Source organism: Mercurialis annua, linkage group LG3 (assembly GCF_937616625.2).
Source record: "Mercurialis annua linkage group LG3, ddMerAnnu1.2, whole genome shotgun sequence".
Taxonomy (NCBI): domain Eukaryota; kingdom Viridiplantae; phylum Streptophyta; class Magnoliopsida; order Malpighiales; family Euphorbiaceae; genus Mercurialis; species Mercurialis annua.
In genome coordinates, this window is record NC_065572.1 from 2923984 (window position 1) to 2949339 (window position 25356).

General features: G+C 33.2%; 4 protein-coding genes across 8 annotated transcripts; all 4 read right to left on the minus strand.

The window, feature by feature from the left end:
* Positions 1–619: 619 nt before the first annotated feature.
* LOC126674883 (uncharacterized) lies at positions 620–6018 on the minus strand. Of its 2 annotated transcripts, XM_050369403.1 has the most exons (5): positions 5854–6016; positions 2854–5677; positions 2064–2636; positions 1683–1858; positions 620–1185 (listed from the first exon to the last, which is right to left on the minus strand). In XM_050369403.1, the coding sequence occupies exons 2-5, from the start codon at positions 5657–5659 to the stop codon at positions 883–885; spliced, it is 3858 nt and encodes a 1285-aa protein (XP_050225360.1). In that variant the 5' UTR covers positions 5660–5677; positions 5854–6016; the 3' UTR covers positions 620–882. The 2 variants fall into 2 exon arrangements, with proteins under 2 accessions (XP_050225360.1, XP_050225361.1); XM_050369404.2 differs by lacking the exon at positions 620–1185 and having other exon boundaries at positions 1701–1858; positions 2077–2636; positions 5854–6018.
* A 5135-nt stretch (positions 6019–11153) lies between these two features.
* LOC130014704 (FRIGIDA-like protein 5) lies at positions 11154–14806 on the minus strand. 2 transcript variants are annotated; one of them, XM_056105291.1, is made up of 5 exons: positions 14638–14805; positions 12926–14402; positions 12190–12747; positions 11736–11893; positions 11154–11620 (listed from the first exon to the last, which is right to left on the minus strand). In XM_056105291.1, the coding sequence occupies exons 2-5, from the start codon at positions 14394–14396 to the stop codon at positions 11303–11305; spliced, it is 2505 nt and encodes an 834-aa protein (XP_055961266.1). In that variant the 5' UTR covers positions 14397–14402; positions 14638–14805; the 3' UTR covers positions 11154–11302. The 2 variants fall into 2 exon arrangements, with proteins under 2 accessions (XP_055961266.1, XP_055961267.1); XM_056105292.1 differs by having other exon boundaries at positions 11463–11620; positions 11732–11893; positions 14638–14806.
* Positions 14807–15935: 1129 nt separating this feature from the next.
* Positions 15936–19509, minus strand: LOC126674885 (uncharacterized). The gene is made up of 5 exons (XM_050369410.2): positions 19209–19509; positions 17970–19053; positions 17305–17850; positions 16837–17009; positions 15936–16427 (listed from the first exon to the last, which is right to left on the minus strand). Exons 2-5 carry the CDS (start codon positions 19045–19047, stop codon positions 16173–16175), a joined length of 2052 nt encoding a protein of 683 aa, XP_050225367.1. The 5' UTR covers positions 19048–19053; positions 19209–19509; the 3' UTR covers positions 15936–16172.
* A 1349-nt stretch (positions 19510–20858) lies between these two features.
* On the minus strand, positions 20859–25356 carry LOC126674884 (uncharacterized). Of its 3 annotated transcripts, none has more exons than XM_056105315.1 (5): positions 25161–25356; positions 22673–24892; positions 21935–22492; positions 21474–21637; positions 20859–21364 (listed from the first exon to the last, which is right to left on the minus strand). In XM_056105315.1, exons 2-5 carry the CDS (start codon positions 24885–24887, stop codon positions 21047–21049), a joined length of 3255 nt encoding a protein of 1084 aa, XP_055961290.1. In that variant the 5' UTR covers positions 24888–24892; positions 25161–25356; the 3' UTR covers positions 20859–21046. The 3 variants fall into 3 exon arrangements, with proteins under 3 accessions (XP_055961290.1, XP_050225365.1, XP_055961289.1); XM_050369408.2 differs by having other exon boundaries at positions 21480–21637; positions 22673–24909; XM_056105314.1 differs by having other exon boundaries at positions 22673–24909.

The following is a 25356-nucleotide window of genomic DNA, read 5'->3' on the forward strand; positions in this document are numbered from 1 at the left end:
AACATTTTTAGTATAATATTAGTAGATTTTTAGCATATTGTATAAAGAGCTGATTTGCAAAAAAAAACCTATAAAAAGTTCATTTTGTCAACTTTATTTGCGAAAACATCTTCAATATTAAAACTTTATATTTTACTCTTATTCTAAAAAAATGTACGTACTCTCTAAATTTATAACAATATTCTATTTCACTTATTGTTTAAAAATCATTAAAACGGCTAAAACTTTATTTTTAGAAATGAGTGCGAGCTTTATTTTTAGAAATTATTTAAAATTCTTTTATAAACTGTTATACCCGTTACAAACTGTTTTCTTTTAAAAAAAAACCGTTTAAAACCATTATTTAAAAAGCACTCTGTAAAGAAATTTGCTGCGCAAAGTGTAAGAGTAAAAAAAAACAAATTTTGACACATGCTAGAATAGGATTTCAAATTTATAATTTTGATTTTCAAATTTTACATATATTTTTATTTTATAAATATTTTTATAAGCATTCCTAAGAATTTGAGAGAAAATCTTACCAATCACAAACTACACAAAAGTTGCCCCTTTTTCATGGGGATGTTACCCATCACAGGGTCATTTTCATTTGAGAGAAGAGAGCTACATGGAGCAAGTATAAGCAGCAAAAGAAGGGTTACTACTGATCAAAGACTTTTAATAGTACAGTGGTAGATTTAAGCTTAAGGTTGATGGATTTATATACAAGAAATTCTCTACACTTCTTACTTAACATTTTTCTTTTTCAAAGTAGTAGGATATTATGTAAACCCTAAAGAAACCTCTACTCCTAAACTACTTACTACCCATGAAGCATTTTATGCTCTAACCCTCTACTTTGCACTCTCCATTGAGATAAATGAGTTAGCAAAGCTACAGCAGTCATTCGTTAAGGCTGATGACCTCGTTGATAGGAAGTTGGGACGAGTAAGGTCTATCGACAGATACATCTACCCTAGGACGCTTATTGTTACCCTGCATTGGCAACTCATGCCTTAAATTCTGGTCGTATTGCTGCTGAAGTGTTGCGGGAGCCAGTGACGATAACGAAGAGTGCACAATGCTAGCCTTTTGCTTCTCTAGCTCGACAATGCGAACAAATATGTCCCAAGGTGCAATTCTGGATTCAAGCTTGTATTCTGCTATGCAATTTAGTATGGATCTAAGAGCACCTAATTCTTTATCCTGCAATTGCATCCACTCCACAAAAATGTGAGTTAGTCTAGTGCTAATTCAGATAATTCATGCTCGGAATTATTAAACTAACGCCTTATTTTATCTTGGTGACCAAACTTTGATTTTTTTTGTTTTGTTATTAAACTTAAATTTCATTTCACCGCGAGGTTTTCAGACAAAAACTGGCAATCGCTCTTTGCTTATTTTTGCCACTCGACAATCGATTTTTGCCCGGTTCTGATGATTTATGCATACATGACAAATTTGTAGGCAAAATCAGCAAAAACCGACTGCCACGTGCATTTGTTTTGCCTAAAACCTCTTGTTATAATGACATTAAAAGTATAATAATCAAAATAAAACAAATCAAAATTTGGTCATCATCAAAATGAAATAAGGCAATAGTATAGTAACTTCGAGAATCAAGTACCCATGCAAATTCAAAGCATGTGCGGCAATAGGTTAAGTGACACTGAGCCATAACAATGCAAAAGAACTACACATGCCTGGTATTTTAGCAAATCCTTTCCACCATCCATGGAGATTCTGGTCCACATTCTTGTATACTCCAGATACTGTTTCAGGATGACTTCCAGTGGAAACTTATCGGTGAGCCCATATGCATGACTAAATCTAATAGCCCCTATATATTGCTTCTTTAGAACAAAATACTGAATAAGGTCTGAAAAACATACCAAAAAGAAACATCAGAATAGAGATATTAAAAACTAGTAAATGGCATATTACCAAATCAAATGATAGATTGCACAAAACACAAAGAAACTATTTCGACATGACATGAAACATTTAACATATAATTTTATAGTCCTAAATACACTAATACACACACATGGTAATGCAGGGTAATTTTTGTTGAAAAAACGTACCAGAAACAGGTACCTTAGCTGTGAAACCGAGGATGTGACTTATTTCAGGCGCCCGTCTGTGATGTGCAACAACTAAAAGAAACCTCAAGACCTCGTCAACGCTAAAAAAAGAAACAAATCCATACACAGCTAAAAACAACAAAAAGGCCCAAACTTCCAATGAATTATCAGGGTCCGTTCTTATATTTGCTTTCCAAGAAACTGAGAATTTCAAAGCTTCTGATTTCACCAGAGGACTTATTGTCGGCGAGAGTTTCATCAGTTGGGTGATTAATAGGATCTTACTTCTGAGAAGATTTGTATCAAGTGTTGTACCACTATTTTTCCAATGCTGAGAATACCATGATTGCATCACTCCCAAAACAAATTTTGCAGGATCCGGCGTAATCTTTAGGGCAGCTAAAATTTCATGTGGGTTCAAATCATCTCCATTCATGTCATCATCCAGCATCAATTGTGAATTCCTATCATCAATTGTGGCACCATACTGCCAATTTGCTGATGAACAGTGCACTAGATCATTGGCTTGCTCTGTTTGCTCAAGATTTACATGTGAAGAACAAATGTGATTCCCTGAGAAAGAGCAGGACCAATATAAGATATTATTTTATTCATACCGAAAAGCCTTTGAAATACCAGAATCATTTGTTTGACAAAACAAACCTAGGTAAGCGTAAGCAACGACAGGATTTGTCACATATAATGACATCAAGTAATCACATTACCAACGGCACACGAGAAGCAACATGAAAAACAAACCTCAGGAGAACAAATGAAAGAAAGAATTTACCAGGTAAACTCTCCGCAATTCTAAGAGCTTCGCGCAATTTAGGAGCCTGCCTATGATGGGAAACAGCATCAAGAAGACTTCGGAGTTCATCAGCAGCAAAAGCAGAAGCCAAACCAAATGCAGCCACAAGTGTTAAAAAACACAATACCTCCAGAGTGCTCTCAGGCTCTGGCTTTATCCTCAACTTCCATTCACTAGCCAGCTTCATTGCCTCTTCTTGTATCTCTGGCTTAATGGATGGTGATATTTTCAACAATTGCTCTAACAAAGCATTACAACTCCTCCTAACAACCCTCGAGTCAAACTCCATATCCCTCTTCTCCAAACACGGGGAATAAAACCCTTGCATAGCATCTAGTACCAGCTTTCCTGGGTCTGGTGACTTCTGAATGGTAGTGAAGACTTCATGGTGAATCAAATCATGTTTTGTCAAATGCTCATTCAAGAACAACTGCAATTTTTTTCCATTAACTGTCTTTTCACACTGCAAACCCTCAATCAAGGAATTAATGCAGTTGTTAGCCTTCAAATTCTCCGGTTGGGCATTCATTCCCTGTGAATGAAAATCGGTACTAACTTGTTTCTCTGTCAATTCCACTTGATTACACCATTCTTCAACTGATTTTTGCATTGTATCAAGATAATTTTCCTTTTCTTTTAATTTACACTCCTCCATGTGTTCTTCAAACTGTCTCTCTTTCATTTCAAGCTTATCCAAGCACTCTTCCAATCTTGTTTTGAGTAAATCACAAGAGTTTTCCTTTTCTTCAAGCTCTTTGCTTAAATCACAAATTCGTTTCATTGAATCCAGTTCTGCTACTTTTGAGGAAAAATTATCAGAGGATTTTTGCAAAGATTTCTCCACCAAATCAAGGTTCTTAGTTTTTGTCTCAAGCTCTTCAGAGTATTCCGCAATTGACCTTTGGATTGATTGTAAAAGCTTCTCCTTCAACTGAAGTTGTTCATTTTTTTCTCTAGCTGATTCTTGAATAGCATTTAATTCTTTCTCTTTCAGCTTGAGATCACCCCAATATGCTTTCATTTTTCTCTTGACTAAATTCAAGCCTTTTGTGTTTCGTTTAAAGTTTATTTCATACCGCTTTGCATAAATTCTAAGATAATGGAATTTCTTCTGTTCTAACTGAAGCCTAGATGATTGCTTTCTAATAGCCTCTTCAATCAACTTCAGTTCTCTCTCTTTAACTTTTAGCTTTTCAGCGCACTCGCAGATAGCTTTATTCAATGCATCATGCTGCTTCTCTTTTATTTCAAGTCCTTTAGTGTTCTCCCCGATCAAAGATTTAATTGAATCAAGCTTGTTCTCGTTCAGATTGAAATATTTTAAGCTCTCATCAATCAGTATCTGGATTCTACCCAGTTCTGTCCCTTTCAAATTTAATTTATTCTCTTCTGACTTGACAGACCTCTTCATTTCATTGCACTGCTCCTCTTTTGCTTCAAGTTCTTCGGTATTCTTTCTAATCAACACTTGGATAGAATCAAGGTGCTTTTCTTTTAGCTCAAGATCGTTTGATCTGTCCTCGATCAATTTGTGGACTTTACTCAATTCCATCTCCTTCAAATTTATTCTATTCCCTATTGACCGAAGCTTTGTCGATTTCGTTCTAATGGATTGTTCAACCAACTCCAGTTCTTTCTCTTTCAATGGGAGTTCTAAAGAGATTTTATCAACAGATTTCTTCATTGTATCATATTGTTTTTCTTTCACTTCAAGTTCTTCAATGTTCTCTTCAATCAACACTTGGATTGAACCAAGACGTTCCTGTTTTAAAATTAGATCTTTAGACCTCTCCTCAATCAATTTCTGGATGTTATTCAATTCTTTCTCTTTCAAATTAATCTCTTTAGAGCATTCCTCAATCATTCTATGAGTTCCAAGAAGTTCCTTCTCTCTCAAATCAAGCTTCTTCAGACACTCATCAATTCCACTCAGTTTGCTCCTTTTCAATTTAAGATCACCGGAACATTTCACAGTCAAATCCTGCAGCACTTCCAACTGTTTCTCTTTTGACTCAAGCTCAGCACTGCAATTCCGGATCGAACTCTTCACCATACCCAATTCCTTCTGTTTCAGCTCAAGTTCATTGTTACAATCTGCAGCCAAATATTTCACCTTTTCAACCTCCTTCGAACATACTTGAAGTTTCTCCTGCACTTTCTCCAACATTTCATATTTCACAGTAAAATCCCTGCAACACTCTTCAATCCTTGTTTTACACAGCCCCAATTCCGTCTTCTTTGCCTCGAGCTCCAAATTACATTCTTTTACAGATTTTCGAGCCACACCCAATTGCTCGTTTTTCGCACTCAGGTCCATATTACACCCTTCAATCTCCATCCACAAAGACCCCAGTTGCTCCTTCTTCAATTCAAGCATGTCATTACAATCCTCGACCTCTTTTCTCGCTGAACTCAAAATCATTTCCTTCGAATTAAGCGCCAAATTACACTTCGCAATCAACCCATTACCTGCACCCAACTGTTGCTCCTTTACTTGAATCCCATCTAACCCTTCTTTCACCCTTTGTAACTTAACCTCAACCTCATGATCACGCTGTTCAAGAACTCGAGTCTTTTCCGCTAATTTTTCCTCCCTGGATTCAAGTTCTTGAAACTTCTTTAGCAAAGAATTATGAGCAAGTTCTAGTTGTTCCTCTATATCTTTCCATTGGAGAGTAAATAAAAGAATGGAATTTGCTTGTGAATGTGCTTGATCAAATGACTCCCGTATGGTTTCTTTCTTTAACTCCGTTAATTTTAAATCATCCTCCATCATATTCTCCATTGCATAACACAAAAAACCCTATTCAATTAACAAAAGTTCTAGTTCAAAACACTTAAATTTTTTGGTTCAGGCATTTATACAAACACATACCGGGCAATTAAATTAAAGGTAAAACTTGATAAAATATATAGGCCCTTTTAAAAAGAAGGGCTAAAACAAAGACATGAAAATTTAAAATTGATTAAAGAACTAACCTTTGGATTATTTTATGGTTTTAACAGCATCAGACGAGGAAAAGGACGAGCCTTTTTGAAGTGAAAAAAGTGTAACTGTGGGGAGTAATGATGAAGAGTGGGCGTAATGGCTATAGCATGATGAAACTGACGTGATGAAGTAATATTTTGTTTTTTTTTTAACCTTTTGAATTTGAAAATAATAATAATATTACTACTATTTATAACCAAAATTATCGCCAATTTGGCAATGATTTTACTTTATTGGCAATAGTTTTAAATGTGATGAACATTACAATAACTTGTGAATGATTTGTGTTATTTTCATTGAATTGAATCATTCTTTTTATTAATTTACTTATTTATTGAATTAAGAAAATATAGAAACTTAAATTTATTCATTTGAAATACTAGAATTAATTCATGGTTTTATATGGAAACTTTTAAAAGTCGTAATTAAAATAAAATTTCGTGTAAAGGTCATGATTTTTTATAGAATTAACCCAAAAAAACTATACACTATGTTTTGATCACTAAAGATAGATAATCATTTGAAATACTAGAAATAGATTCGACTTTAATAAAATTCACTAAAAATATATAATCATTTGAAATACTAGAAATAGTTTGACTTAAATAAAATCCACATGCTTCAATTATATCCAAATTTATGTGATTAGCTAGAAAGATATTTCAATCGATATATTTAAAATTACATGTTATTTTTCTGATAAATAAAATTACATGTTATTTACCTTGAGAAAGGAAATAAATTCATCAAAATAGTTTACTTCTCAAAAATGACAGTTTTGATATATGAGTCTGACAATTATAGTATACGTGAAAGCTAAGAGTCAAACGACATAGGTGGACAACGACAAAACATCATGTATAACTATAAACGACACATATAATGAAATGAAAATGCAAATAGTGGACATTCAAATTTTATAAAATCTCATTAGTTTATTACTATAAATGTATTTAATAAAATATTTTTTAACGCTTATAATTATCTTATTATGTTAATTAGGTGTAAAAAAGTATAAATAGTGAATATTAAAAAAATAAAAATTATGAGAATATTTATATTTATTTTTTTAATTTTATGAAGATATTATATATATACATATTTTATGTGTATTTTTAATTTAAAAATATATAATAAATTAAAACTTCAAATATGTAAAATTTTAAGTCAACAATGGTGAAGTGGAATCATAACTTGCGTCTTAATATAATTCTATTAACTAATAAATATATACATTGTAAAATTGAGTCATAATCAGTTATAATGAAAAAATAAATTTGGAAAATAATAACTAAAATCATCTTTAAACCTTTTAAAAAATTATAAATAAATATATCTATACTATATATAAAAGCACGGATGGGGGGGTGGACAGGCACATTTACTAAATAGCCCTTTATAAATTATTACTAATTGATTAGTTAATTGGAGGCTTTATGGTCTTTATCTAATTATCTAATAAATTAATAAAGATAATTGTACAATTAGAGTTTAATTTGGATACTAGAAATATAACCACTAGAAATATGGCCACTTGAAACTCCGTAAGAGTCTTTTATGCATATTAAACCTACGAAATAATGTTAAAGATGCTCCTGCAATATAAAAACGAATTGGACCACTTTTTTGTTGAGAATAAACGAATTAGACCTACAAATTGATTACTATATACTAAAAAGTGTACATGATAAATTATTAATCAGAATTTTATAGGTTTTACATAAAACAGAACATAATTCAAAAAAGGATAAAGGTATCATACAAACCAAATTAAAATTAATCACATTGTCTATTTCTTTTATTTAATATATCACTATCAAATTTTAAAAGGACATATTCATCTAAACAATAAATTAGGAGGACATTAAATTGGACATTGTATTTTTTTCTTTCTATTAAAAATAATTAAAATATTTTAAAATACTAACTAAAATTGACTACTTTAATATTTAATATTATTATTTTATTTATTATTTAATCATCTATAAGTCTAATTAAGATAAATTCCTTCTAATAAATTAATAATTTAATTATTATTTCTACTATTTTAATAGTTATTTAATATTTTATACTTAAATACAATTTATAAGTACAAAAATAATCATCAATTAAATATAAATATAATATTTTGATGAATCACACTACGAGCCACGTGTGAAACACGTAAAGCGACACTAGTTTTATTAAATGAACACATAAAAAACAAAAAAAAACAAAAAAATTAACGCGTCCCCTAAATTTGTTACATATGAAATCTTAGAGCATTTTCATCATGATCAATTTTTTTTTTTGCCAGAGTTTAGTTACCACTCAATTATTGTTCATTTTCATTATCTCTAAAATAATTTTGATAGACAAGAAGATAGAAAGAAAGTCATTACTGATACTTATAATCTTGGCCTAATGTTTAGAATATATGTTATATACGAAGAATTTATTTTAAATATCATTCAAGTGAAAAGAGGTTAATTTGATATTTTAGATGTAATTGACACCGAAATATAAAAAATAAGGTAAAATTGATTCGTCAATTTTCAACGGTATATTATTAAATTTATATATATATATATATATATATATATTAATATTAAGCGGTTTTATGTATTTTGTGCGTTACAGCTTAATTTTGGGTGTATTTAATAGGTTTTAAAATTAAATAAATGTCGGAAAACAAAAAACTTTGCCCGGGAAAAATCATTCCCCGACGGAATTATGTGTTTAGCGACGGTTTTTTGTCTGTCGCTGAACACATAAACTTAATTAACATAGGCAATTGTCTGTCGCCAATTTCGTCGTTGGCCATCGCTGAACACGTCGGTCAGCAACTCATTTAGTGACAGACATTTATGGCGCCAATTGCCGACAGATTTTCCCGTGGCCTCGCCAATTGGTTTAGCGACGCCACATTTGCTGATGGGCATGTGTTTCCCGACGGAAACAGCTTTTTAGTGACGGAGTAATCCGTCGCTAAAAAGCTGATTGTTAGTAGTGAATTAGTTTTTTAAAAAAAAACTAAAAAAAATAGCATTATGTGTGTGTGCGCAGAACTTTTTAAAATTGAAAACCGTCACGGAACCAAATCAACCGAAAACCAAACTACATTAAAATTTCAGTTTGGTTCGGTTATACTCAGAGTATAGAAAAACAAAAAGCAATGAAGAAAAAGATTAAAGAAAATTACTTAAAGACGATGGTTGTGTGACAATTTGAGGTTGGCATTGATCTGCTAGTAAGAACTGCGTCATCTGTAACTGCTAGCACATACATTTAAAAAGACTTAATTAAAAAACTTATTTATGAATTAATTGACGTACAGTAATTCTTCTAATTATTTTTGATGAACGTCAACTATGTCAAAAGATTTAATTAAAAAAAATTCAATTTAATCCTCATATATATTCTTGACACAAGTATAAATAAAAATTATATTTATGAGATTTAATGGCTTGATAAACTCAATTTAGTTTGTTTTACTTTTCTTACATTTAAATTTCTTTAATTTTCTTACTTCATTTACTTTTAAAATCTATTTTAAAAAATAAAATAAAACATTAATAAATATTAAAAAAATTAAATGGAAGTCATTAAGTCATTAACTTTCATTATATTATAATTTTTAGGCCAAATGTTGTAAAAAGGCTAAATCTTTTACAAAAGTTTCACAAAAATCCCGACCTTTCAATTTTGTCGATTTTGGCCAAAAACTGATTATTTGGTTTCACAAAAGTCCCGACCTTTCAATTTTGTCGATTTTGGCCAAAAATAAATTATTTGTTTTCACAAAAGTCCCGACCTTTCAATATTTGGCATGCCACATAGGCGCCACATAGGTGTCACATAGGCAAATTAAAATCAAATTGAGAGTTGGCCACAATTGAAACCAAATAATTTGTTTTTGGCCAAAATCGACAAAATTAAAAGGTCAGGACTTTTGTGAAACTTTTATGAAAGGTTTGACCTTTTTACGACATTTGGCCTAATTTTTATTTATACATATTAAAATATAAAATTAATAACTAAATTAAATTTTAAACTTTTTATTTAAATCCTTTAAAATTGAAACTGAACGAGGGACTAAAACGTTTACAAAAATAAAATGGAGGACATATCGTTTGATTTTCAAACAAGAAGGGCTTGAAAGTAATTTGCTCTTAATAAAAATGTCAATACAATATCTATATTTATTATGTGTTCATAAATAAATAGAATAAAATTCTTAAATTATCTTTATAAGTTCATAAACACATAATAACTGAAATTCATAATATCTAAAAATACATGTAATTTATTTATTTATTTATATATTGATTTTTACTTATTTCTTTAATTAAACTAAAACTTTATAATTATTTATTTATTAATAAACATAAAAAAATTCTTTTAAATTTTTCACCAAAATAATAGCTTTGTTTAGGCCAAATGTCGTAAAAAGGCCAAACCTTTTATAAAAGTTTCACAAAAGTCCTGACCTCTCAATTTTGTCGATTTTGGCCAAAAACATATTATTTGATTTCAATTGTGACCAACTCCTAATTTGATTTCAATTTGCCTATGTGGCGCCTACGTGGCATGCACATATATTGAAAGGTCTGGATTTTTGTGAAACCAAATAATTCATTTTTGGCCAAATTCGACAAAATTGAAAGGCCGGGACTTTTGTGAAACCAAATAATCAGTTTTTGGCCAAAATCGACAAAATTGAAAGGTCAGGACTTTTGTGAAATTTTTGTAAAAGTTTTGGCCTTTTTACGACATTTGGCCCTTTATTTATACAGTTTACCTTTAGCAATAGTTTTTAGGCCAAATGTCGTAAAAAGGCCAAACCTTTCATAAAAGTTTCACAAAAGTCCTGATCTTTCAATTTTGTCGATTTTAGCCAAAAACATATTATTTGGTTTCAATTGTGGCCAACTCTCAATTTGATTTCAATTTTCCTATGTGGCGCCTACGTGACATGCACATATATTGAAAGTTTAGAACATTTGTGAAACCAAATAATTCTTTTTGGCCAAAATCAACAAAATTAAAAGGTCAGGACTTTTGTGAAACTAAATAATCAGTTTTTGGCCAAAATCGACAAAATTGAAAGGTCGGGACTTTTATGAAACTTTTGTGAAAGGTTTGATCTTTTTACCACATTTGGCCTAGTTTTTATGCTGTGTAAGATTGTGCATGATAAAATTTTGTTATTGACAAATATATGTGGGGTAAAAGAGAAGGCATTATAACATAATTAACATAACAATTCTGAGATAAATAAAAGTACAAATGAAGTGAAAATGGCATTAAGTTTAACCATACAAAACAGATGCAAATTCTTGAAAATGTTGGTGTTTTCTTTTCTGTACAAGTATTTACAAACATAAGTAGATTTTTCAAATTTGTACATTCTACTGAGAGAAGATCTAGCCAAACTTTCAGAATATGTCAGAAATGGTTTTATTTTTTGTTAGATGAATTGGGTTTGCCTGCGGATATATCATCCATTCTAGGACGCTTCGTGTGTTGTTGCAGCACAGTAGCAGGTGACCGCTTACTCCTCGGTATAGGATGGTACTTTCCACTCTGTGATTTTGGTTGTGGACGAGAAATAAGGGCAGGAGTCAGTGAAGTGCTTACACTGCTCGTCTTTTGCCTCTCTAGCTCGGAAATGCGACGGTTTATATTCTGAGTTAGAAATCTGGATTCGAACTTGCACTCTGATATGCATTCTAATATAGACTGAAGAGCAGTTGCTTCTTTATGTATAGCATTGGCCTGCAATAAAATAAAAAATGAACAAGGATTACTTGTCGTGCTAAATGATAGCGATAATGGCGGTTGGATCGGGAAACAAAAGTATATCACAAGGCAAAGAAAAGCTCCCACATGCCTCTGCTTTCAGCAAATCCATTTTGTCGCCTGTCCATATATTCTCCATGTATTGTTCCAACATGACTTCCGGTGGAAACTTGTCGATCAACTCAAATGTGCAACTAAATCTAACAGCCTCTATGTACTGACTCCGTTCGATAAGACTCTGAATAATCTCTGCAAATAATTTATAAAAAAGTATTAAAAACAACGAGTAGTGTTCATACAAAATCAACAGCCTCTGTTACGATTCAGTTTAATCCCCAATGAGATGCAGATGGCTCATCAAAATACATACTGATGGATTCTGATGAATCTGCATTACCAGTTTCTCATGCCAAACATATATAATAGCCAATTACAAACTACAAATACAAGTTGGTTCGCCATTTTTCTTTCAACGAAAACTTATACAGAAATGTTATCACAAAATATTAAATTGGAGTGTACGGGTGAATTACTACAAAGCTTACCAGGAATCTTATCTCTGAAACCAAGGGCTCGACATATTTCAGGGGCCTGTTTACGATGAGCAACAAACGAGATGAGTCTGAAAATTTCATCTCTTCCAAAATGAAACACAAATCCATATATCAGCGAAAACAACAAAAATGCCCAAACTTCCATTGAATCCTCATTCTCCAATCTTCTATTTGCTTTCCAGGAAACTGCCAGTTGTTTAGCTTCTTCTTTCAATTGAGGACTAATTTTAGGCGAGACTTTCATCAGCTGCTCCAATAATAGAATCTCACTATTGACGATATTCATGCCGCCAACTTCTGAACTTACATTTCTCTGCTGCTGGGAATACAATCCTTCAATCACATTAAGAACAAATCTTGCTGGGTCTGGTGACATCTTAAGGGCATCTAAAACTTCATGGGGCTTCAAATCATGCTCACCAATGTCCTCCTCTAGGACTGAAGTACAATTTCTTTCGTCAGTTGCCGCACCATACTGACAATTTGTAAATGGAGCATGCAACTGATCACTGTTGCCTAAAAATTCCGATTGTTCAATTTTTAGGTTCCCTATGCAGCAGAAAGAATGTGTGAATCACCAAGCAGGATTGAAAACTATTTCTTTCATATGAATACGCAAATATACAAGAAACATCAAAATCATGTGTTTTAAAAATATATAGTGATATATTCACAGCAATAGCATTCATTAAATTGCACTAAATAATGATTGAAAGAAAGAATTTACCAGACAAATTCTCTGGAATTCGAAGCTCTTCTCCTAATTCAAGCTCGTTGATAGATTCACAATTTTCTCTTTTTATTGAACCCGCTTCTTTAATAATTGATCTTTGGACACAGTTTTTTTGGATCTTCAATGCTTCAAGCTCCTTACTAGACTCCAAGATCGATAATTGGACCGATTTCAGTTGCTTCTCTTTCAACTTGAGCTCTTCACTACATCTATTCATTGTTTCTTTGAGTAAACTGAACTCTTTTTCTTTGCATTCAAGTTCTTTGGCATGCTGTTCTACGCGGTATTGGAAATCACTTAATTTCTTGTTTTCTGACCAAAGCGTTGTCGATTTCTGTTTAATAGACTCTTCCATCCACTCCAACTCTTTCTCTTTCAATGAAAGCTTTGCAGAGACCTCGTTGACAGACTTCTTCACTGCTTCGTACTGCTTCTCTTTAGCTCTAAGTTCTTCCCTGTTCTCTCCGATCAACACTTTGATTGATTTAAGATCCTTCATTTTTAAATCAAGATCTTCTGAACTCTCCCGAATCAAATTCTGAATTCCACTCAATAACTTCTCTTTTAAATTGCAGTCTTCCCGACGCTCCTTCAACACTTTTTGAACTGAATCAAGTTCCTTCCTTTTCACATCAACCTCCTTCAGGTAATGAGATATTGATTCTTCAATCCGACTCAGTTTTTTCGCCTTCAGGTCAAGGTCACCGGAACATCTCTCGCTCAAATCACGCATTATCTCCAACTGCTTCTTTTTCAACTCATGTTCAGCATTACAATCACTGATCAAGTTCTTTACAACATCCAACACCTTATGCTTCAGCACAAGTTCATCATTACAACCTGTTATCATAACTTTAACCTTTTCTACCTCCTCCTCTTTCGTTTCTAGTTCCTTGGAACATATTTCGAGTTTCTTCTGCAACAATGTCAACTCCCCATTTTTGACAGTAAGTTCCTTAGAACACTCCTCAAGCTCCGAGTTCACCAATTCCAATTTCATCTCCTTCGATTCAACCTCAGTTTGCACCACTCCCAATTTATCCCTTTTCAACTTAAGCATCTCATCACACCCATCAACCTCTTTACGGGCCAAATTCAGTTTCTTTTCCGTCGAACTAAGCTCCAAAGCAGACTCCTCAATCCACTTATGAAACATACCCAATTTCTTTTCGTTTCGTTCAAGCTCATCTAAGCCTTTCTTGACCTCACTTAACTTAATCTCGACCTCTCGATCGCGCTGTTCAAGCACTCGGGTATTTTCCACTAATGTTCTCTCTTTCAAAGCAAGTTCTTGAGCTTGCTGTAGTAAATCAGCCCTAGCTAAATCAAACTGAGCCTCCAAATCTTTCCACTGAAGAGTGAACAAGAGAATGGAAGAGGATTGAACATGGGCTTGATCAAATGACTTCCTTAAACCTTCTTTTCTTAACTCAGCTAGTTTAAGTGTCTCCATTGTCTTCTCCATTGAAGCCTAGTTAAAGAACCAACTTTCAGATGCAAAAATTGTTGCTTTACATCCTAATTTTAACTCAAAATCAATTGTTTCAAAACCTAGTAGTACCCTTTGACAAGAAACTTAATACCATTTAACTAAAAAGTCAAAATTGCAAAAATAAAATAAAATGCAGAACTAACAAATAAAAGCATGAACTTTAACTTAAAAAACAAAGAAATAAAAATGGTGGGTTATGTGAAAAAGAACTAACCTTTCGTTCCTTTGAGAATGCTAAAGGAAAAATCTTGAGTAAACCCTAGTTGTAAATCTTGAGTAAATCTTGAGAATGCTAAAGGAAAAATCTTTGAGAATGCTAATGGAATTTTTTTATAAAGACCAGATATTTCTGACAGATGCATGTAATTTGATTTCTGTAGTGGGGGTTCTCTTGTTCAAAACACAAATAAAAAGAAGGATAAACTCATTATTAGGACCTTAAATTATATAATTTTTAATTAAATGGTCCCTGAATTAAATTTTATCTCTTTTGAGTTCCTGAACTTATAAAAAAACTTATCTTTAAATCCTTATGTTAAGAGCGTGCACTCCAAAAATGGCGAGTTATTTGTTAAAAAAATTCCATATAACTAATGGAATTTTTAAGGAGATCTATAGAAGAACTTGAAGATACGTTTTTCCTAAATTCAAAGATCAAAAAGAGACAAATTTAGTTTAGGAACCGGTTAATCAAAGAACGTATAATTTAAGTACCTAATAATGGGTTAAGCCTAAAAAGAAACAATTTATTTGGATTCATCACTATTTTAAGTTTTAAACACGACGACATATGATTCTTTCCCACAACTAGTTCCTTATCAAAAAAATTAGCTCGATAATTTTTACTTGAACTTAAAGTTCGTTAAACGCACTACAAATTACTCTCGCACTCCCACATATACTTGATGCCTTCAATTTAATTTTTTAATATTTATTAACATTTGATTTTTTTTTTAGTTTTATGAAATAAAAGTAAGAAAAGTAAAAAAAAAGTAGATCAAATAAAAAGAATTATACATAAATGAAGTAAGAAAAATTTAAAAATATAATAGATCAAATAACTAGAAAAATTAAAAAATACAATCGGATGTTTTCCACTAATTTTTTCTCCTTTAAAGCAAGTTCTTGAATTGGTTTAGTAAACCAGGCCTAGTTAAATGAAGCAGAGCAAATAATGATAATGGCGGCTTGCTATAAATTATTGAAAAGATGTACCATTTATGGGTGTCTGCTTGCCACATTAACTCCTGCTACCAAAAAATAGTTCAACTACTTGGCAACTAAGTTTCTGCTGTGTGGCCTAGTAAGTTCTTGTTCAAAACACACGCAAAATATGAAAGTTTATGTGGGGGTTGAGCATCCGGTCGGTTCGATCGAAACCGTACAGACAACTTTTTGACCAAATTTACTCTTCGACTAAATGGCCAAACTGATCGAATGAGAGAATTTAACCGAAAATCGAAACGACCGGATGAAAAAGGAAACAAAACGCCTGACTAAGAAAAAAAAAAATCACAAACTGTAATTTATATAGACTAATTATAGTTCCTGTACAATGGAGTTGGCCATTTACAAAAGCATTTTGCTACAAGTTGAACACTAAAGATTAGTACTAACTAGTCATTAATGGAAGAGTCCCATTATAGTGTTTGAAGTAAACATCACATATGTATACACATCAGAAAAATCTTACCTAGACCGGATTCTGATGCGATACATTTTTCGCTAATTTCTTATTGGTGCAAAAAGCTACATTTTGTGTGTTGATCGAGTGACACGTCTATTATCTATCCTCGGGCGCTTACTATTGTCCTGTTGTTGCACCACAAGAGAAGGAGATGGCTCCACATATCGCAACGAGTTTGTGCTTCTTGCCTTTTGCTTCCCTAGCTCCGCAATGCGACTGTATATGTTCCCAGTTAAGAAATTTGATTCAAACTTGCATTCTGCTAGACATTCTAACACGGTTCTAAGAGCGTCTAATTCTTCATCTATAGCCTTATCCTGCAATAGAATCAATATCCAGTAAATTTGCTTTTCATCCTGATCAAGACTAGCATGTTTGTGTAATTGTGTGTGTGTTTCAGCGCGTGTATATTGACAACCGGATCATAAGATATTGATTTCAGTTTGTAAAACAGAATGACAGACTATTTTTTTTATTCAGGATTCTGACGGACAATCAGATTATTTTTTCCTGCCTGTCCGCCAGAAGATATCATGGCTTTTCACCAGTATTTTTGACGCACAGGCAAAAGAATATGATCTGCCATTCCGTTTGCAAACAGAAATCGGAACACGACAGTATGAAAAATAGTTTCAAAATCACTCGAAATGGGGAATTCTGAAACGATCTCCCCAATGGATCACCCATTATAAAGAAGCTGACAACATATAAAAACAGTAGACTTGCCTGTTGTTTTGCCAAATCCTCACCATTCTTGGAGTTCCTGGTAGCCATCAATATATGCTCCACGTACATTCCCAGGATGTTTTCAGGCGGAAACTTGTCGATCAGCTCAAATGCACAACTAAACCTGACAGCTGCTATATGCTGCTGCCTTGCAATAAGACACTGAATAATCTCTGTAAAATGAATCAAACAGTAAAATAAAAATGCAGTTTCATCCTTTCATGCCTCTAGAAATGTCACATTGTCAAATGAAATGGCAAAATCAACATTTCACAACAGAAATCTTATAGAAAACAAGCAAATAAACAGCCACAAAGCGAAACACATATTTTATAATGACAAGCATATACCAGCCTTATTTTCGTTATAGCCGATAAAACGAAGTATCCTCAAATCACACGCGTGGCCATTTAACATGCAACTCATATTTATATATGGACATGCAACGTGGTTTGTCAGAATTATTACCAGGGACTCGCTCATTGAAAGCAAGGATGCGACAGATTGAAGGGGCCTCTTTGTGATGAGCAACAATCACAAGAAGCCTGAAGATCGTATCTCTTTCAAGACTAGGCACAACTTTATATATCAGTGAGAACAGCAAAAAGGCCCAGATTTCCATTGAATTCTCATAATCCAATTTCATATTTGCTGTCCAGGAAATTGCCACTTTTCTAGCTTCTTCTTTTACCAGAGGGCTTATTACTAGTGAGAGTTTCATTAGTTGTTCCAATAACACAGCCTTACTTCTGATAACACTAGCATCATTATTTGCACCTCCATTCATCACATCTAATACAAATTTTACTGGATCTGATGACATTCGTAACGTAGCTAGAACTTCGTGCGGATTCCGATCATGCCAACTCATATCTTCATTTCTGATAGAAGCAGAATTCCTTTCATTGGTTTCTCCATCAGACCGAGGCTGTGCAGAAAAAGAGCATACAGGATCATTGGCTCTTACATGTTCCCTTGGCTCAATTTTAACATTTGAAGGAAAAACTTGGCCCCCTAAGCAAAGAGAACCAACAATTCAAACATCCACAATATCAGAATCCTCTGCTTGACGAAATATTAAACGAAAATCATAACTAGATTCATTAGACAATAAAATGAAAGGACCAAGTTACCAGGAAAATTATCTGGTACTCGAAGAACCTCTTGCGATTCAGGCGCCTGTTCATGCTGAGAAACAGTATCATCAGGTTGTTTTTCTTTCAACTCCAACTCCTTCTGCTTCAGCACAAGATCATTATTGCAATCTCTGATCAGAATTTTAACCTTCTCTAACTGCTCCTCTTTGGTTTCTAGTTCCTCAGAACTCATCTCAAGCTTCCTCTGCAACAACATCAGTTGCCCATTTCTCACAAACAGTTTCTTAGAACACTCCTCAAGCTCTGAGTTCACCAACCCCAATTTCATCTCCTTCGATTCACGCTCCACATTACAATCTTCTAAAGATTTCTGAAACGTACCTAGTTGCTTCTCTTTTTCACTAAGCTCTCTAGTACACTTTTCAACCTGATTTTGCACCATTCCCAGTTGATCCCTTTTCATCCTAACCATCTCATTACTCTCATCAACCTCTCTGCGGGCCAAAGTCAATTTCTTTTGCATTGAACTAAGCTTTAAATCACACTCCTCAAGCTCTGAGTTCACCAAACCCAATTTCATCTTCTTCGATTCAAGCTCCAAATTACAATCTTCTAAAGATTTCTGAACCATACTCAGTTGGTTCCTTTTTACACTAAGCTCATAAACACAACTTTCAACATCATATTGCAGCATGCTCAGTTGATCCCTTTTCATCCTAAGCATCTCATTACTCTCATCAACCTGTCTGCGGGCCAAAGTCGATCTCTGTTGCATTAAACTCAGCTTTAAATCACACTGCTCAATCCTCAAATTGAAAAGAGACAAACTTTCTTGGTTTCGTTCAAGCTCTTCTAAGCCTCTTTTGACCTCACTAAGCTTAATCTCAACCTCTTGATCGCGTTGTTCGCCCAATTGAGCGTCTTCCACTAATTTTTTCTCCTTTAAAGCAAGTTCTTGAGCTTGGTATAGTAAACCAGCCCTAGTCAAATCAAAATGAGCCTCCAAAATTTTCCACTGAAGAGTAAAAGCTTGTGCATGTACTTGTTCACATGACTTTCTTAAATCTTCTTTCCTTAACTCAGCTAGTTTAAGTGTCTCCATTATCTTCTCCATTAAAACCTATTCAGTTAAAGCAACAACATTTAGATGCAAAAATTGTAGCTTTTACATACTAATTGTTCAAAACATAACACCCAAAATTGCAGACAACAAATAAAATGCAAAACCAAGAAATGCATGAACATTAAAATGGCAGGTTATGAAAAAGAACAAACCTTGAGCAAACCCTAGTGAGAGAAAATGCAAGAAAGATGATAAAAAAGTGAGTAGTGGTGAAGAAACAAAAACTAAGGTTACCAAAATAAGCAAATTTTGATAATGGTGGCCTGGTATTGATACTTGAAAAGAAGTAGTACTATTTAAGGGTGTTTGCTTGTGACATTATATGACAGATACATATAATTGAGAACAAAAACTGCAAACAACTTGGCAGCTAAGTTTCTATGGTAAGTTGTTGTTCAAAACACACAAAGATTATGAAAGTTTATGTGGGCTCATCATATTTTTAACACTACTTTGTGATTCAAAGTGTTATGACCGGTATGAAATGTACTTGCGGTGCTTCGGCTAATACCATCTTAATCTTTTTTTATTCATGTCCCATAAAAAAACATACTTCTTCCGTTTCATTTATTTTTACACACAGATTAAATTTTATTCATAGTGAAATTTTGTAAAGAGTTTATTTAAAATAACTAAATAAAGGGTATTAAATATAAAAATACTCTAAAATTAAAAATGAGACTTCTAAAATAGGACATCACAAAATGAAATATAAAATTTAATGGAATGGAAGGAGTAGTAGTTTAAAATTTACTTTGCACAAAAAAATCAGAAAAAACAATTTATTGATTTTTTGTTATATTCTTAATATAAGTATTTAGATATCTCACAATTGTTAATTAAATATTTTAAAAACATCAACTTTTTAATGAGATTAAAAAATATTTTGAAAACCTAAATTTGTTAAGTTTGGTATAGTATGAGTTGATTAATCCAGTTTATTTTACATTGGTATCAAAAGGAATAAAGGGTCGACCCGACCCTTATATTTGTGTTTAATTCTTTTAATTAATTAGATTTTCAAATTTGTGTTTCGGAGGATTAGATAAGTTATTTTAAATTTTTTATTCAATTACTTGCTCAAACTCTCTTAATTTATATCAAATTACCCCTAATTTGTATACATCAAACATAGATTCGCATAGATTCAGTTGACCCCCGAGACACAAGTTTGGAGATTTAATTGACTAAAATGCTCTATTTGATCCTGAAATACAACTTTAAAGATCTAATTAACTAAAAAATTAAAATGACCAATTTGACTCCGGGACACAAATTCGAAGGCATGGTTGACCCTTTGTTTGTATCAGAAAAATATGAATTGTCTACGGTTATTTTGAATTTTCCAAAATAAAGCTTACTTCGTCCATTTTTCATCAGAGTTATTATCACTTTCATCCAATAGTGAAATTAACAAAGTGATTTGCTCTTAATAAAAATGTCATAAAATATCTATATTTATTATGTATTAATAAATAAATAGAATAAATTTGTTAATTTTTCTTTATAAGTTAATAAACACATAATAACTACAATTTATAATATTTATTTTTTTATATTTTAATTTTTACTTATTCCTTTAATTAAACTAAAACTTTATAATTATTTGTTTAATAATACACATAAAAAAGTTGTTTTTAATTTTTCACTAAAATAATAGCTTTGTTTATATAGTTTACGTTTAGCAATAGTTTTATGCTGTGTCATATTGTGCATGATAAAATTTTGTCATGGACAAATATATGCGGGGTAAAAGAGAAGGCATTATAACATAATTAACATAACAATTATGAGATAAATAAAAGTACAAATGAAGTGAAAATGGCATTAACCATACAAAACAGATGCAAATTCTTGAAAATGTTGGTGTTTTCTGTACAAGTATTTACAAACATAAGTAGATTTTTCAAATTTATACATTCTACTGAGAGAAGATCTAGCTAAACTTTTTCAGAATATGTCAAACTACAACTACATGTCAGAAATGGTTTCATTTTTTGTTAGATGAATTGGGTTTGCCTGCTGATATATCATCCATCCTAGGACGCTTCGTGTGTTGTTGCAGCACAGTAGCAGGTGACGGCTTACTCCTCGGAATAGGATGGTAATTTCCACTCTGTGGTTTTGGTTGTGGTCGAGAAATAAGGGCAGGAGTCGGTGAAGTGCTTACACTGCTCGCCATTTGCCTCTCTAGCTCGGAAATGCGACGGTTTATATTCGGAGTTAGAAATCTGGATTCGAACTTGCACTCTGATATGCATTCTAATATAGACTGAAGAGCAGTTACTTCTTTATGTATAGCATTGGCCTGCAATAGAATAAAAAATGAACAAGATTTACTTGTCGTACTAAATGATAACGATAATGGCGGTTGGATCGGAAAACAAAAGTATATCACAAGGCAAAGAAAAGCTCACACATGCCTCTGCTTTCGGCAAATCCATTTTGTCGCCTGTCCATATATTCTCCATGTATTGTTCCAACATGACTTCCGGTGGAAACTTGTCGATCAACTCAAATGTGCAACTAAATCTAACAGCCTCTATGTACTGACTCCGTTCGATAAGACTCTGAATAATCTCTGCAAATAATTTATAAAAAAACTATTGAAAACAACGAGTAGTGTTCATACAAAATCAACAGCCTCTGTTACGATTCAGTTTAATCCCCAATGAGATGCAGATGGCTCATCAAAATACATACTGATGGATTCTGATGAATCTGCATTACCAGTTTCTCATGCCAAACATATATAATAGCCAATGACAAACTATAAATACAAGTTGGTTCGCCATTTTTCTTTCAACGAAAACTTATACAGAAGTGTTATCACAAAATATTAAATTGGAGTGTACGGGTGAATTACTACAAAGCTTACCAGGAATCTTATCTCTGAAACCAAGGGCTCGACATATATCAGGGGCCTGTTTACGATGAGCAACAAACGAGACAAGTCTGAAAATTTCATCTCTTCCAAAATGAAAGACAAATCCATATATCAGCGAAAACAACAAAAATGCCCAAACTTCCATTGAATTCTCATTCTCCAATCTTCTATTTGCTTTCCAGGAAACAGCCAGTTGTTTAGCTTCTTCTTTCAACTGAGGACTAATTTTTGGCGAGACTTTCATCAGCTGCTCCAATAATAGAATCTCACTTTTGACGATACTCATGCCGCCAACTTCTGAACTTATATTTCTCTGCTGCTGGGAATACAATTCTTCAATCACATTAAAAACAAATCTTGCTGGTTCTGGTGACATCTTAAGGGCATCTAGAACTTCATGGGGCTTCAAATCATGCCCACCGATGTCCTCCTCTAGGACTGAAGTACAATTTCTTTCGCCAGTTGCCACACCATACTGACAATTTGCAAATGGAGTATGCAACTGATTACTGTTGCCTAAAAGTTCCAATTGTTCAATTTTTATGTTCCCTATGCAGCAGAAAGAATGTGACAATCACCAAGCAGGAATGATAACTATTTCTTTTCATATGAATACGTAAATATACACAGAAACATCAAAATCACGTGTTTTAAAAATATATACCGATATAATCACAGAAATAGCACTCATTAAATTGCACTAGATAATGATTGAAAGAAAGAATTTACCAGACAAATTCTCTGGAATTCGAGGCTCTTCTCCTAATTCAAGCTCGTTGATAGATTCACAATTTTCTCTTTTTATTGAACCAGCTCGGAAATCCTTTTGTAGTTCAGATGCCTGTCTGTGCTGAAAAACAGTATCAGGTAAATTCTCAGAATTTCGAATAGCCTCTTCTAGTTCAGGTGCCTGCCTATGCTGAGAAAAAGTATGTCGGATACTGTGGAATTCATCAGATTGCATAATCATTGTTTGAGAAGAAAGACAATTATTCAATTGTTTCTCTTTCAGGTTCAGTTGATTACTACGTTCCTCAACGGATTTTTGTATGGAATTAAGTTGTTTTTCTTTCAATTCCAACTCCTTGATACGTCCATCAGAACACTCCACAACTGATTTTTCGACAGAGATTTTTTGCATCTTCAAAGCTTCAAGCTCCTTACTGTGCTCTAGGATTGATGTTTGAACTGATTTCAGTAGCTTCTCCTTCAAATGAAGCTCTTCATTACGTTCTCTAATGCATTCTCGAATAGCATTATATTCCCTCTCTTTCAACTCGAGATCTTTAAAATACGACCTCATTGTTTTGTTAACTGAATCAAGCTCCTTTTTCTTCGATTCAAGTTTTTCGGCATACTGTTTTCGAGACATTTGGACGCGGCGTAATTTCCTCTCTTCTGACAAAAGGTTTATTGACTGCTCGTTAACAGATTGTTCAATTAACTCCAGTTCACTTTCTTTCATTGTCAGCTTCTCAGAGCATTCACTGATGGAAATTTTCATTGCATCATACAGATTCTCTATCATTTCAAGTTCTTCGGTGCTCTCAGTAATCAACAGTTTGATTGAATCAAGATTTCTCTCTTGTAAATAGAGATCTTTTGAGCTTTCCTCAATTAGTTTCTGGACTCTACTGAGCTCTGTCTCTTTCAACGACAGCTTTTCAGAACAACCATCGACAGATTTCCTCATTGCATCATATTCATTTTCTTTTGCCTGAAGTTCTTCAGTGTACTCCCCAATCAACACTTTGATTGAATCAATATGTTTCAATTTTAAGCAAAGAGCTTTCGATTTCTCCTCAATCAACTTATCGAGTTTACTCAGTTCTTCCTCTTTCAATTTATTCTTATCCAGGTAGGACTTCAGTATTTTCTTGGTTGAATCAGGTTCCTTCTTTTCCAAATCAAGCTGATTCAAACACTGGTTAATTGAATCTTCAATTCCACGCAGTTTTCTCTTTTTCAATTCAAGATCACTAGAACAATCTTCAGTCAAAACCTGAAGCCTTTCCAACTGCTTCTCTTTTGAATAAAGTTCACCACTATAATCTTTAATCAAGATCCTCATTTCACACAATTCCTTCTTCTTTAGCTCAAGTTCATCATTAAGGCCTGTAACCACAATTTTTGCCTGGTCTGCCTCCTTCACCACTAACCTCAACTGCTCATTTTTCAAAAAAAGGTCCTTTGAACAATCCTCAAGCTTAACCGAACCCAATTTAATTTCCTTCGACTCAAGCTCCGCATTCCGTTCTTCTAACAATTTCAGAACAATATCCAATTGCTTGTTTTTTACAGTAAGATCCTTATTGCAATCCTCAACCTCCTTATGCACTAACCTTAACTGCTCATTTTTCAAAGAAAGCTCCTTCGAACAATCCTCAAGCTTCGTACAAACAGAACCCAACTTAACTTCCTTCGACTCAAGCTCCACATTTCGTTCTTCTAACAATTTCTGAACCATATCCAATTGCTTGTTTTTCACAGTAAGATCCTTATTGCAACTCTCAGCCTCCTTCTTCACTACCCCTAACTGCTCCGTTTTCGCCTTAAGTGTCCAATTGTAATCATCAACCTCTTTTCGAGCCAAATTCAGTTTCCCTTCTGTTGAACTCAACTCTAACCTACATTGCTCCAATTCTTTTTCCTTTGTTTCAGCCTCATCAAACACTTCTTTAGCCTTACTTAACTTAACCTCAATCTCCTGATCACGTTCCTCAAGAACTCGAACATTTTCCATCAATTTTTTCTCTTTCCAATCAAGTTCTTGAGCTTGCTTAAGTAAATCACTCTTAGCCAAATCAAAATGAGCCTCTAAATCTTTCCATTGTAGAGTCAACAAGAAAAATGAAGAGGCTTGTGCATGTACTTGATCAACTGATTTTCTCATCAATTCTTTCTTTAAATCTGCTAGTTTCAAATCATCCATTGTCTTCTCCATTAAATCTAACAAACAAACAACCCTAAATAAAAAAAAATAAAAAAAATTAAAAACAGTAGCTTTACAAATTTATCTCTTGACCCTTTTACAAGTAACAAAAACCCATTATTTATCTTACATAAATTTAAGTAAAGATTACGAGTATAAGCTCTAGTTATAAACCCTAGTTGTGTTTTACATGAAACCTAGAAATTTAACATTGAAAAAAATTACTAAAAATAAACACAAGATTATGTATGAGTTTATGACTGAAAAAGGAAAACAAAAACTAACCTGTTATATTTTGAGTAAGCTAAAGATTAGAACTTTCTTGAGCAAAGAGGTAGAGAGAGAGAGGTGGCTTGTGGGTTTTAAGTTTGGTGTCATGGCGGAGCTGACTGACTGAGAGACGGTGCAGGGTTTTGGCGACGAGGTGACGTCTGAAAATACTTGAGAGGTAACAGAATACGGCAGCAAAAAATGTGGCATA

What these genes read in the sequence shown, in the direction of transcription:
- LOC126674883 (XM_050369403.1), bottom strand. Translation starts at nt 5,659, where the DNA reads ATGGAGAATATGATGGAGGATGATTTAAAATTAACGGAGTTAAAGAAA. An exon ending in AATTGCGGAGAGTTTACCTG is followed by an intron (nt 2,637 to 2,853) that starts GTAAATTCTTTC and finishes GCTCTTTCTCAG; the next exon opens with GGAATCACATTTGTTCTTCA. An exon ending in AGCTAAGGTACCTGTTTCTG is followed by an intron (nt 1,859 to 2,063) that starts GTACGTTTTTTC and finishes TATGTTTTTCAG; the next exon opens with ACCTTATTCAGTATTTTGTT.
- LOC130014704 (XM_056105291.1), bottom strand. Translation starts at nt 14,396, where the DNA reads ATGGAGAAGACAATGGAGACACTTAAACTAGCTGAGTTAAGAAAAGAA. An exon ending in TTTCAGAGATAAGATTCCTG is followed by an intron (nt 11,894 to 12,189) that starts GTAAGCTTTGTA and finishes AATTATTTGCAG; the next exon opens with AGATTATTCAGAGTCTTATC. An exon ending in TGGATTTGCTGAAAGCAGAG is followed by an intron (nt 11,621 to 11,735) that starts GCATGTGGGAGC and finishes ATTTTATTGCAG; the next exon opens with GCCAATGCTATACATAAAGA.
- LOC126674885 (XM_050369410.2), bottom strand. Translation starts at nt 19,047, where the DNA reads ATGGAGAAGATAATGGAGACACTTAAACTAGCTGAGTTAAGGAAAGAA. An exon ending in TTTCAATGAGCGAGTCCCTG is followed by an intron (nt 17,010 to 17,304) that starts GTAATAATTCTG and finishes TTCATTTTACAG; the next exon opens with AGATTATTCAGTGTCTTATT. An exon ending in AGGATTTGGCAAAACAACAG is followed by an intron (nt 16,428 to 16,836) that starts GCAAGTCTACTG and finishes ATTCTATTGCAG; the next exon opens with GATAAGGCTATAGATGAAGA.
- LOC126674884 (XM_056105315.1), bottom strand. Translation starts at nt 24,887, where the DNA reads ATGGAGAAGACAATGGATGATTTGAAACTAGCAGATTTAAAGAAAGAA. An exon ending in AATTCCAGAGAATTTGTCTG is followed by an intron (nt 22,493 to 22,672) that starts GTAAATTCTTTC and finishes TCTGCTGCATAG; the next exon opens with GGAACATAAAAATTGAACAA. An exon ending in TGCCGAAAGCAGAGGCATGT is followed by an intron (nt 21,365 to 21,473) that starts GTGAGCTTTTCT and finishes ATTCTATTGCAG; the next exon opens with GCCAATGCTATACATAAAGA.